Below are 14,220 nucleotides of genomic sequence, written 5' to 3'. Positions count from 1 at the left end.
CATTCATCAACAACATGGCTATAAAGGGTTGGTAATATCATTGACAAGACAATATCCTTATAACAGAGATTACAGAAAAAAAAATGATAGTATTCAAATAATGTTTATTTAATACCAAGTCGGACTACGGTAAACAAATTATCATGTGACTTTCAAAACAATCATCAACAAGTACATTGGATTAATATTTCGAACAATAACTTTGTGCATAAACTCAACATTTAATTACGGTAGACATTGTTTATGTTGATTGGTTATGTCTTTGTGAATATTGCATTATTATGGGCTTTCGTGGTTGTCAAAGTGTTTTATATCACTGGATGTAAGCTCCTTTTGGAGGTTTCGGTACTTCTTCAGGGTCAAGGCCGTTTTGCTTCATCTCGATGGCAATTTCAAATAAATAATCATAACACTTGCACCTGAAATTAATAAAAATATAAACATAAATTTATTAAAGAGAAACGAAAAAGGGCATGCTTGAATTGTTGTACATTTGTCATTTTGGGGCCTTTTATAGCTGACTATGCGGTATGGGCTGTGCTCATTGTTGTGGCCGTACGGTAACCAATTGTTGTTTATTTCTGTGTCATTTTGGTCTCTTATGGAGAGTTGTCTCATCGGCAATCATACCACATCTTCTTTTTATATGATATTGTCACAGGAAAAATGGGACACCAATAATACATCGACTTGGGATGAGGAATAAGTCACCATAAACCCATAAACTTGTCGTGGTAATGCGTGTGGGCCATTTCTGCATTAAATGAGTCGTCCAATTTGTATATACTTTATTATATAATCTGCAGCGGTGACTTTAGTCTGCCGCCTCCCCGATTGTAATAATGACCAGTGACTCACTCGAAAAGTGAAATTGTATTAATATATATATGGTTAGTATTGCCGCGCTTTGAGCTCATGCATAACTCATGCTATTTGAATATAAATATATATCATTTAAATAATAATAAAGAATCGCTTTACCTTTCTATTGTACTAATTTAAATATTCGGTACGCAAAGCAAAACATAGCGTACAAAGCTATAGTTTATTTCAAAATAAGCAGCGCAAAACTATTTTCGTCAATCGTCAAGAATCAAGAATATGAAATATGAATATGATATGAATGGGAAACATACAACACTGAAAACACAAATAATATGAAATGCTTTATAATGAACAAAATGGATAAATATATCCGGTGACATACACCCCCTCCTACCAAAAAGTTTCGTCTCGAAACTATATCGAAACTAATATATCAAACCTTATACAATAATATATGACACTTTTGAAATTTGGGCAACCTAGATGAGCATGTGGCAAACGCCTCTATACCATATAGCAATGACCAAAATTCAAGACACTTCAATAGAATTCACAAACAAATAACAAAAAAAAATATATCAAAAAGTCAAATAAAATTAAAAAAATCTTCCCTCATTGCTTTGAATTGCCGTTGACAAACGATCAATCCAAATCCTTGCCAAATCAAATGTAGGCTGTAATAATCTGTAACAGTTATACAATTTCCCACTCTTACATTTATGTACAGGAGAATGAAAAAATGGAGTGATAACATGATTTGTATGATTAAATTCTATAATAAAATTATTTACATCCTGTATAATAGAGTTAAGTTCTAGCTGCATCCCATCGTATGCATTCTCATACTTTAAATGACTTGTTTTTCCAATAGACAATCTATGTAAATTCCAAAGACAGAAACTCATAGTTGTAATAGTAGCAAATACTACCTTACAATTTATACTTTTTAATTTAGTTTCTGTATTTACTATAGCATTCTTTAGTCTCAATGCATGATCAAAACAACCATTGTCAGTTCTTTTAAGAAATGATTCCTCATAATTTGATCTACGATTCCTTTCTAAAGAACAAATATCCGGTATTCCAGCTATGAAATACACGATATTCAGACCGTCTATATCTTTAAGATCATCATATGCATATTTGCACAAAGTTTCCAATTTCCCTCCAGGCACTACACGTAACGTTTTACAACGAACTTTGCCTTCTAGAACTTTTCCTCTACTAGACGTGTAAATATATGTATGCTGATTCATTTCTGTGAAACAAACAAAAATGAAACTAAATAGATATAAAACTAAATTCCAAATATCAATAAAAAAATATTCAAAAAGTTAAAACATTAAAATACTAGTATCTAACATAATCTTGAAAACGGACTGGCGGTTTCACTTGTCTACTCGACCGCCGCACTTGAATTTCAGACTCTGGTTGGACATAATCTTAAGCGCTCGGCGCATGACTATCGGATAAGCTTGACGCTTGATTATCAGAACTGGTTTCTGATTCACTACTGACGGGGACTGGGTTGCTAAACTCAGATACACCTAAAATACTTTACCTCTGACCATCAGATTGTTCAATACTACTGTCAGGACTACTAGATCGCTGACTTACTTCATCTAGGTTCAAAATGCCCGGATGAAGTTCATCCGCTAAAGGGTTAAGAGGCGGTACTATATCTACTCGACGCCTCGGGCATTCGTGAACTAAAAACTCTTCTTCTGAATCAGAATCAGAATTATCAGATGAAGCATTTGAACCAACTTGGTCGTCAGTAGTGATTTCGTCCACTGTTTTATCAGAGTCTAAAACTTTGTCTACTAATACAGACGGACAATCTTTCTTCTTTGAAACTACATTTCTCTTACCTTGAGAGTTATCAATACACTAAGGGTTTAAAATGGGAATTGAAGTAATGGGAAGTAACATATTCCTATGTACTGTCTTGCGGCCTCGACCGTGTTCCTGTCTGATGATATAAACCGGTATATCAGAGTCGGGTTTTGAAACTACAACATAAGGTTGTTCACCCCACTTATTTTCTAATTTATGCTTCCCTCTAGACGCTACATTTTTAAGTAGAACTCTATCACCAGGCTCCAGTACTGACTGTCTGACTTTCAAATCATATCGCGTTTTATGACGTCTCCCAGTCCTTTCGGCTGATTTTTCAGCTGTTTTGTAGGCAAACTGCAGTCGTTTTTTCAAGTCACTCACGTATGCAGAGTGATCTTTTGTAACAGACTGGTTTGGGTTACCTATAAAAGCATCAATAGCAAGCCGCGGGTGCCAACCAAACATCAGATAATGTGGGCTGTATCCAGTTGTATCGTGTTTTGTTGCATTATAGGCATGTACTAACGGCGCAACATACACTTTCCAATTGGATTTCTTTTCATCATCAAGAGTACCCAACATGTTTAATAAAGTCTGGTTAAAACGCTCGCACTGACCATTCCCTTGCGGGTGATACGGAGTAGTGCGAGATTTTTTTATGCCTGCTAATCTACACAGTTCCTGGATAACCTTACCCTCAAAATTTCGTCCCTGATCACTGTGGAATCGAGATGGAAAAGAATAGTGCAGAATAAAATTTTCCCATAATGCTTTAGCTGTAGTTTTAGTGGACTGATTTTTCGTAGGTATAGCCTGAGCGTACCTCGTAAAATGATCCGTAATGACCAAAATATTCTCATATCCTCCCTTTGACTGCTCAAGAGTTAGAAAATCTATACAAATGAGCTCCAAAGGGTAGGAAGAACATATATTTACCAATGATGCAGAATTCCTGCACTTCGACTTTCTGAGTATGCAGTTCTGACAGTTCGAAACTTTCCTCTCTACGTCTCTATCAATACCTGGCCAAAAATATCTTGATTTCACAAGTGATAAAGTACGATCGCGCCCCTGGTGACCTACATCGTCGTGCAGAGCAGTCAGTACTAGTTCATGGTAAATAGAAGGTAATACTAGTTGAAACACAGCTTCATGATTAATGTAGCTTTTCCTATATAAAACCTTATCTTTCAGAGACAGTTTTTCCCATTCTCTCAATAATCTTCGGACAAGATCCGTCTCATGAGACATCTGACGCTTAGTGAGTCTATGACCGGTTGTAACTAAATCAATAACTCTACTTATGCATGAATCTTGTCTCTGCTCATACATCCAATCTATATCAGCGAAATTGGATGTCGGTCATAATCTCACTATCGCTGTCTATAAACTGAATATCATGTGACAAACATATAGTTTCAATAGCAGGGTTTGTATCTGGAGTTAATACTATAGATTTACAAATAGCCTGAACTACGTCACTTAAAACTTCTTTACAATCGGACGGAAGTCTAGAAAGAGCGTCAGCGTCAATATTTGACTTGCCTGTTCTATACACAATGCTGAAATCATAGTTTGACAATGCAGCAACCCATCTATGGCCGGTAGCATCTAATTTAGCTTTACCGAGAACGTACGTAAGTGGATTATTATCCGTTCTAATAGTAAATTTGCTACCAAAGAGATAATCATGAAACTTATCAGTAACAGCCCATTTAAGCGCCAAAAATTCTCTTTTATGGGCTGGATATAATTTCTCTGGGCCACGTAGGCTACGACTAGCGAAAGCTATCACCCGTTCTTTACCCTCCTGTTCTTGATACAAGACGGCACCTAAACCGGTACCACTTGCATCAACGTTTACAATGAAAGGTAATGAAAAATCTGCATATGCAAGAACTGGTGGGTTTGTCAACTTTTCAATAATCAGATCAACAGCATTCTGTTCCTCGGGACCCCATTTCCAAGGACTAGGCTTACTAGACTTCTTCCGTTTAGACCCAAGGCAGTTTTCTTGTTCGTAGGGTGTCCATTTAGAGGCTTTGCAATCTTAGCATAGTCTCTAATGAATTTCCTGTAATAGGAAGTGAAACCTATAAACCTACGAAGGTCCTTAATGTTCTTTATAGCTGGCCAATTTTGAACTGCTATAACTTTCTCTGGGTCGGTTTTGATACCATCGGCGGACACTATAACACCAAGATATTTAATCTCCTTCTTAAAAAATTCACACTTGCTACCTTTTAGTTTTAAGCCGTGGTGTTTAAGACGACTAAAACAGACTCAAGCCTAGCAAAATGGTCATCTATGCTACGTGAAAACACCACAATATCATCTAAAAATACCAAGCATTCACGTAAATGAGCTTCTCCCGTGCATCTTTCCATCAATCTCTGAAACGATGCTCCTGCGTTTGTCAGACCAAATGGGAGCCTATTAAACTCATAGAACCCCAAAGGACCTAACGAAAACGCGGTCTTATGCTTGTCTGACTCTTTAATGCCCATTTGCCAATATGCCGACCGAAGGTCCAGTCGTGTAAAGTATTTAGCCCCAGCTAGACAATCAATTGTCTCGTCAATGCGAGGCAAAGAATAACTGTCACGAATTGTCTTCTTATTTAAAGATCTTAAATCTAAACAGAACCTCAGAGAACTGTCCTTCTTCCGAACGAGAACAGCGTTACTAGCGTAAGGACTGTTTGACTCCCTTATACAGCCCGCATCCAACATTTCACGTACATGTTCTCTTACCTCATCGAACAATGCTGGTGGAATACGCCTGTAAGGTTGTCTAAAGGGTTTATCATCTGATAACTGGATCTCGTGCTCCATCAGATCTGTGAGCCCAATGTCAGTGGGTCCTTGGGAGAAAATAGACCTATACTTACTAACTAATTAAACCTTTCAATTTAAGTTTAGTGTCATCAGGAACATCGAAATTCTCTAAGTTAATTCCTAGAGATGACAACTCCTGATCAGACAAAATACTTTTCTCATCCTCAACAGCGCTTTCAGCACTTTGAAAATCAACATGACGAACAACCTTAACCTCATTCAGAGAACACAAGTGTGTTTTAGGTTTTATGACCATAGCTTTATTTGGCAGTCATGTTAAATATTCTAACTGGGACCCGACAAGTTGACCCCTTAACGTTTACTACCCGTTGGCATACTGACACATCTGACAAGTCATCTGACAGACTCTCAGTCACTACTATACATGCTTCTGGTTTCTTCGACCTTGCTAAACCAGATACATTTAAGACAGATAAAGGTTTGATCTTGATGGGATTTTTATTTGTAGAGTAAACTTGACCTATTGCTTCATCTTTGATAGAATTAAAAGCAATATCCCACTCTCTTGGGATCTTGTCTATCTTAGTTTGCTGTCTACCAACCATAGAACATGAATCTAACAATCTGATTACATTTGTACCAATAATAATAGGTACATTTTTTTTATAATCAGTAAGAGAGACAACCAACAATGGTATCATAAAATCTTGCTCTACAAAATCAACCTTTATACTAGCTTCTATGTAACCTAAATACGGTAAAGTGGTACCTCCTGCCACACTAATTGATAAGCTAAAGTCATCTAAACTTTTCAATTCAGGTGGAGGTGTTAACTCATTCAACATACCTTCAGATATTGTTGATATCATGGACCCTGTATCAATCAAAGCCTTACACTTTGTATTATTAATGTAAATAAAAGATTCATTTGCTAAACCAATCATACGTTGAGCCAGAATGCTCTGCGTACGAGTATCAACAAGTTTGGGACTAGGCACATTCTCAGGCCTATATAAGTCTCTGGTTTGTCCCTCAACCGAGACCTTTACCCGTTTAAACCCCTCGTCTGAGAATTATAATTCTGGTTTTGTTGGTTTCCTGTATAGCCACGGCCACGCCAGCCACGGTTATTATTGAATCTACCCCTTCTATCAGACCCTTGATAGTTCCCGCGACCTTGGCCACGAAACTGACTATTTGACGAACTTGTATGATCATCAGGTTTACGTTCTTTTAATTTCTTTAACTCCCCCTCAAATGATTCCATTCTAGTATTCAAGAGCTTCATGGACTTTATCATCTCTTGCATACCTGACTGTTCAACAACCGCAGGTTGATGTTGAATCTTATTGTCAGAACCTGAGGCATAATTTGATAAGTCCAATTCAATAGATCGGATCTCTTTTAATAACAGTTACTGATCAAATTTTTCAACAGTATCGTATTTATAACGACTAGCGTTTTTCAAAAGGGGATCTCTGAGACCTGACCACAACTTTGATCTAAGCATGTCGTTTTTAGCCTGTGAGTTAATTTGACCTTTTTCAACAGCTTTTTGGGCAATATCTTCAAGTCTCATACCATAATCAGCAACAGACTGACCTTGTTTCTGAGTTTCCATGTAAAACTTTTGAAGCAATGCTTCACTACTGAACACATTTCCATATATCCCATCTAATTTTTCAATAATCTGTGTGGGTGTAGCCCCAGCTGGGAGTGATAACAATAAACCCTTAGCTTTACCCTTTAGGGACCCTCTCATACACTGCAATAATATAGTATCTGTATAATTACCTTCCCGTATTATACATTTAACTTCGAACTTCCATACGTCAAAAGACACTTCACTCTTTTCTTCCCCAGAAAATACAGGTATCTTGGGTTTTGCATGAAGAGTTTGAACAAGAAACGGTTGTATTATTACCAAAACCTGCAGCATAAGTTGCCACTCTTGCTATAGACGAAGACCTAAAAGGTGCCAAAGGAGGCTTAGTATGAGCAGTAGTTCCCTTTATAGGAGTACTATGTCCAAAAGATACATGCTTCTCACTACTTAATTTCTCAAACTCATCTGATGTTACAACTCTAAAGCTTGTATTATGATTCAAAAACTCAATCATTTTCTGAACCTGTTCTTCTGAAACCTTAGGTTCAGTTTTTAAACCTTGTTTTGACTCCGCTTCAGCCATCACTTGTACTTTAACCAACGACAAAAACAACACCAAATAAACAAAACAAAACAAGGACAATACACATGAATGAAATGAAAATGATGTAATGATGATGAACTTACTCATATGTCTGTGTCAATGTAAGTCGCTTTCTTAAGTCGCTGCTGTAACTATTAGTGCGTAACTTGTTAAATCAGGTGCGTGCTTCTATTCATGCACAAACAATAATCAAATCTGTAAAATACAGTAAAGATGATAAAATATATTCAAACAATAAAACACAATTTTTAAATCAATAAATATTTATAACATTTGTTTTCATAAATGAATGTCAAATAAATACTACTACAGTTCACCGGCAACAGTTGTAAAATTCTCCATCCGTGCGGAACGTTGATCTAGGTTGTCACGTGATAAAGCAATACACATTCGCCTTCACAGGTATGCTGACCGTGCATGTTTCAGTTGAAATTTGTAAATTGACTTTTACTAATAATGAATAACATCAAACATATTTACATGATGTAGTATGAGTTTCCCGGTAGATATGCGCATTATAAGAAATATGAATTTCAAATATACCTTTCAAACATCAGGGTTTCACAGTCGTAAATTCACAATATATAAAGCAGTTGCTGACATCAAAGTTGACAAATGGTTGTTGTCTCACCATGAAGTAGCGGTGCGTTGTTCCGGAACTAATTTCTTGAACTTGACTGTATAATATTATAAACGGCAAACGCCAAATACTGGTTATGACGAACCGGGACTTCACAAGACCATTCTAGTTATAAAATGTAGAAATCTACGTTGTCAAAACCATATAAAGTTGGACGATCTCGGTGGAACCTCCAATTAAAATGTCGCAGGAAAAATGGGACACCAATAATACATCGACTTGGGATGAGGAATAAGTCACCATAAACCCATAAACTTGTCGTGGTAATGCGTGTGGGCCATTTCTGCATTAAATGAGTCGTCCAATTTATATATACTTTATTATATAATCTGCAGCGGTGACTTTAGTCTGCCGCCTCCCCGATTGTAATAATGACCAGTGACTCACTCGAAAAGTGAAATTGTATTAATATATATATGGTTAGTATTGCCGCGCTTTGAGCTCATGCATAACTCATGCTATTTGAATATAAATATATATCATTTAAATAATAATAAAGAATCGCTTTACCTTTCTGTTGTACTAATTTAAATATTCGGTACGCAAAGCAAAACATAGCGTACAAAGCTATAGTTTATTTCAAAATACGCAGCGCAAAACTATTTTCGTCAATCGTCAAGAATCAAGAATATGAAATATGAATATGATATGAATGGGAAACATACAACACTGAAAACACAAATAATATGAAATGCTTTATAATGAACAAAATGGATAAATATATCCGGTGACATATTATCATGATTATGCAACAAAAACAACCTTTATCTTTTAATGTATTGTTGTTATAAACTTATTCTGGAATAATCGGACGGAAAATTTCATACAGCAATACGTCTGGTCTAAGAGAATCGTATATAAAAAAATATAGACTAGTCAGAAAAATGGCTACTAGTCCGAACTTTAAAAAATTTTTTCATTACAAAACTCGGAAACCAATTAGTTTTAATATTAAGTTTTTCTCAGGTTCCTGACGGTTGCATGTCATGTTTTGTCCATGATTATTATATATTAAGTAGTTTTTTTCGATGCAAAAAAAAATAATTTTGTAACAGTCCATACATATTATAACATCTGCATTAAAATATAGAATGGCACAGACTTATACCTGCATGTGTGTATGTATGTCTCTGAGAAAGGTAAAACAACAGGTTAGCCTCACAAGTTGCAGACAGGTATATAAAGTCTACATTACACAATTATTCAGGTATTACACAAGAAACGTATGCCAAACCAAATTATCAATACTTGTTATAATCATCCCGTGTACAAGGTTATTTCCAGAGTTTCAAAGTAATCTATTAAATAATATGTTTTGATTGGCCCTTATATGCTTAAATCAGCATGACTAATATGGAATTGAAAAGATCAAGTCATATTAACCATACGTTTAATACGGACCAGCTGTATCTACTTCCTGTCATACGGACTGGTCATATGGACTAACTGTATCTACTTCCTGTCATACGGACTGGCCATACGGACCAGCTGTATCTAATTCCTGTCATACGGACTGGCCATACCGACCAGCTGTATTTACTTCCTGTCATACGGACTGGCCATACGGACCAGCTGTATCTACTTCCTGTCATACGGACTGGCCATACGGACCAGCTGTATCTACTTCCTGTCATACGGACTGGCCAAACGGACCAACCAAACGGACCAGCTGTAGCTACTTCCTATCATACGGATCAGCTGTGCCTACTTCTTGTCATACGGACTGTCCATACGGACTGGCCATACGGATCAGTCATATGGACTGTTTTGATTATTTGATAAAAGTGTTACTAACTTGCTGATTCTGTATTTTCCTTGTATTGATTCTCGGTCAGCTGTATTGACCCTTAGCCCTACGGCCCTCGGGACTAATACAGCAGACCTTGAATCGATACATGGGCAAATACAGAATCAGCAATTAAGTTAGTAACACTATAAAACGACATATTTTGCCCCGGGAAATTCTACCGAATCACAATACTGGATAAATATTTATATATTTCAGCTTCTTAATGTTTTAACATATATATATCAATTGTAAAATACATCGATTTTTTAATTTTCTGTTTGTAAAATTTGTCTTTTGATAAAAAAAAATTAAGCCTAAACTCAATGCAAATGATTTTGATTTTTTTTTTCTTTTCTTCTGGTAATTTTATTTGACAAAGTTTTTATCGAATTTTTGACCTAGTGCAGAGAGATAAAGAGCACATAATTAAATGTAAGAACTTATCGACCAGCCGATCTGAACCGACAGAGTTATCGACCCTGATTGTGACTTGTATAGTTGCGTATAGTGAGTTTTACTGATCTGATATTCTATTTAATTTAACGGATTCGTACGGCGCCAAAATAGTATATGTTTTTTCTTTGCTTATTGGTTGCTGTCTTTGTTTGTATGTATCAAAATTGATTACGAAGCCTAATCGAAGCCCTTTTCAAAACATACATAGTCTTGGCTTTCTCCCATGTTTGTCCCCAAACATAAACTCCATAACGACGAACAAGTACAGCACAGGATTCTGGATAATCTTCCATTGCCAAGGCCATTCTTTTCTGTAAAATATGAAAAGCTCAAAATGTGCAAATTAATTTTTTTAGTGAAATTACGTCAATCTATACGTGTCTACATGCACTCTAAAGGTACAGATTTCAAATTGGTTGCCTTTTATGGTAGACTCACGTTAGCATGCTCGAATAGAGGGTGTCGTAGATTAGATACTCAATCGGGTCAATTCATCAATTTGAAACTATTAAAACCATAGGTAGTTGCTTCTCCTCCACTATCACGCGGTATTAAGATGAAGTAGCAAAGACTTATAGGTTTGAAGACAAAATATAGAACACGTTAGAATGACAGAAAGGAGAAGAAAGTAGACAATACCTTGTGAACTAGCTAGCACATTAAAAATATGACTCATCGTGTTGGTCTGGTATAATGTAGGAATCGTTATTTTATCAAATCATCACATTATCGTTATGAAATGCATATGATATTTGCCGCTGGACGTTTAAACCAATCCCTTCATTATTCATTTCTATAGACAGAACGAGATTTAATTTTATTGTAGATATTTGTTGGAAATTTTAAGTTGAAAGTGAAAATATTGAACTAAACATAGAATGATCTAATCTATCAGTTCAGGATTTAAAAAGAAAAACATTCGACATGTTGTGTCACTTCACCCGGGTTAGCTTCGTTTCTAGTTTTATCGATTCCATGCATTTTTTTTTTACTTGGTTTGTTAATTATATGTTTGAATTGGACTTCAGAGGTTTGAAAATCGGTTTACAATTAATTTACCTTTAGATCTTTTTCTTCTGGTGTATTTTCAACAATAGGCACGATCAATTCATCATCATATTTGTAGTTACCGCCTGAAAACAAATCAAATTAAACGAAAATTAAAACACTATAACAACGTAACAACAACAAAATGAGAACAAGCTTGACTTTAGGATAAATATTTATGTGAACTGTTTACTTATATGTTAGCAAAGCACAAGGTCGTGCGTTTCTCGGACTATTTATGACGTGTTTAACTAAATCCGTTGGATGTGTAATGATTGATACTTTAGTCTGAGAGTACATGATTTATTTATTAGATGTAATTGGCTTTGAACTAGCAATCTCTAACTGCGAGTACTCTTATTCCGGTGCTTTGTTTCTATTGTTTTTATGTTGTTTGTTTTGTGCCTCGTACCGATCTTTTGAGTTAAGCCAATTTCCACTGATTTTTATAGTTTGTTCTAATGTTGTTCTGTTACACCACTGTCCCAGGTTAGGGGAGGGTTGAGCGCCCACAAACATTTTAACCCTGCCACTGGCCTGTCCCGATTTCAGTGATTGTCGTTGGTTCATGTCTGTCATATTTGTTTTTCGTGAATTGTTTTGTTATAAGTTAGGCCGTTGGTTTTCTCGTTTGAATAGGTTAACACTTTTCGTGTCGGGCCCTTTTATAGTCGACTAACGGAATGGCTTTTTTCTCATTATTGAAGGCCGTACGGTTGACTATGATTGCGTATTACTCCTCATTTGACCTCTTTTGCATGGATAGTTGTCTCATTGGAAACAATACCACATCTCCTTATCTTTATATTGACGCATTATAATGTAAAAATATTAATTAAGTCAGGTAAGGGAGCTACCATTTGATTTTTATGGGGGCTAGGATGAAACATTTTGTCCTGCATATTTTTTTTAGTTGTAATCTCTGTCCTGCCTTTCTATTTTTCACTCTATTCTGTCCTGCCTCTTTTATTAGTTTATCCTGACTTTTTTTACATAAATTGTTATCCTGCCTTTTTGTTTTGCCAAGTTGCTCATCCTGCAGTTTTTTTCACTCAAAACTCCTGTCCTGCGTTTTTTTTTAAAATTTGATCCTAGCCCTTCCCCCACCCCCAATAAAAATCAAATGGTAGCTCCCTAAATGTATAATTGACTTGCATTTATGATTGATTGACGTTTGTTTGTTCGTCATCATGCGACACATTTTGATGATACTGAAGACGAAAACCAATTGTACAATTAAGGAACGTTGTAGCACGAGTCCGTAAGATAGATGATATCTAATTTAAGTGCGTACTTTCGGTTACAGACAATAACCTTGTTGTATTAATCACAAACCTGAGTTATGCTTCTGTATTCCTTTGATCATTTCTTGATGAGTTATTCTAAATTCTGTCCCAGGATACAAAAGTGTTGCCATGACAGCATGCTTTGAATGCGTATGTATTACAGCACCGGCTTCTTTATAAAAAACATTATTCTGCCGTTAGAAAAATGATCAACAGCAATTTTTTATAGCTATTGCATTTGCATGTAATAATTGTACCTTATAGTTATGTTAAATTTTATGTATGTTCTCTTTATAATAGCTATGTAAAAAATGTAACTAGTTTTATGAGAAATAAACTCATTCCTTCGTAGCTGCTATAATGGATGAAATTTCACTTAAATATTTCAACTTCAGGACACTGCTTACCTCTCATGGTAAAGGCATTCATGAACAATGGAGTACATCGACTTTTTCGTAATTTTTTGGACGGTGGCGGATGGCTGATATCTTCGCCATGTATTGTCTGAACAAATAAATCTTCCGGCTGAAAAGAAAATTAATTGAACCAAATAAGACAATATTGCAATACATAAAATGTAACAGTACAATTGGATCAACAGCTCTGGAATAGGAATTTTATAAAATCACCGAAATAAGTTCTAGGAGTTTTGTAAAATCCTTAATAAAAAGTTTAAAGTTAATATAATTCGAACGTTGATTTTTAATGTAAAAGAGCCTACCTGATGGGATTTATGGTTTTACCATATTTTGCAAACATCTATCAAACTTCGATTTTAAAAGGGGCTTGACACAATCTTAAACTTTACATGTTAATGTATAAACTTGCATCGAAGATCTTAATAAACACCGCGAAATAGTTTGTATTTGAAAGAGAATGCAGACCCTATAAACTTCTTAAAGAGTCTTTGTTTTTGTTATGAATGATCATCTTTATATAATTAGGAGGGGTTACACAATTTGTTTTCCTAAATGTTTCAAACTTGCGGTGGCGCCATCTTTAAGCATATAATTATAAGTGGTAATTATATGGCCAGAAATATGACATACTGATGCTGCATACTCAAAGTACCGATACCAAGCTTTAAATTTTAGTGTGGATTGAAAACGTTTTAAAAAATGTGTAAGTTTAACAATAACTTCAAGGGAAATAAGCTTTGCGTGGCTTTCTTATCGTTCCCTTAAGTTTTACGACATATCTAATGAAGCAGGAACTTTCTCAACATGTTTCTATATTAAATAGTTTAGAAAGTTCCTGAATGAAGCGAGCCTTTTTTGCCGTTTATGTTGTACTGTTACACAAATTTCCAAGGTAAGGAGGCGGGTTAGAG

General features: G+C 35.6%; 1 protein-coding gene across 1 annotated transcript; it reads right to left on the bottom strand.

Annotated features, from left to right (window-relative positions):
• Positions 1–235: 235 nt before the first annotated feature.
• Positions 236–13,887, bottom strand: LOC127705488 (methylthioribulose-1-phosphate dehydratase-like). Its single transcript, XM_052209806.1, has 6 exons — positions 13,873–13,887; positions 13,298–13,415; positions 12,940–13,062; positions 11,617–11,690; positions 10,762–10,868; positions 236–419 (listed from the first exon to the last, which is right to left on the bottom strand). The coding sequence occupies exons 1-6, from the start codon at positions 13,885–13,887 to the stop codon at positions 314–316; spliced, it is 543 nt and encodes a 180-aa protein (XP_052065766.1). The 3' UTR covers positions 236–313.
• Between the last annotated feature and the right edge of the window lie 333 nt (positions 13,888–14,220).

This window comes from Mytilus californianus, unplaced genomic scaffold, assembly GCF_021869535.1.
Source record: "Mytilus californianus isolate M0D057914Y unplaced genomic scaffold, xbMytCali1.0.p SCAF_6, whole genome shotgun sequence".
NCBI lineage: Eukaryota > Metazoa > Mollusca > Bivalvia > Mytilida > Mytilidae > Mytilus > Mytilus californianus.
Note: the sequence above shows the minus strand (reverse complement) of the source record. Positions and strands in the feature narration are given on the sequence as shown.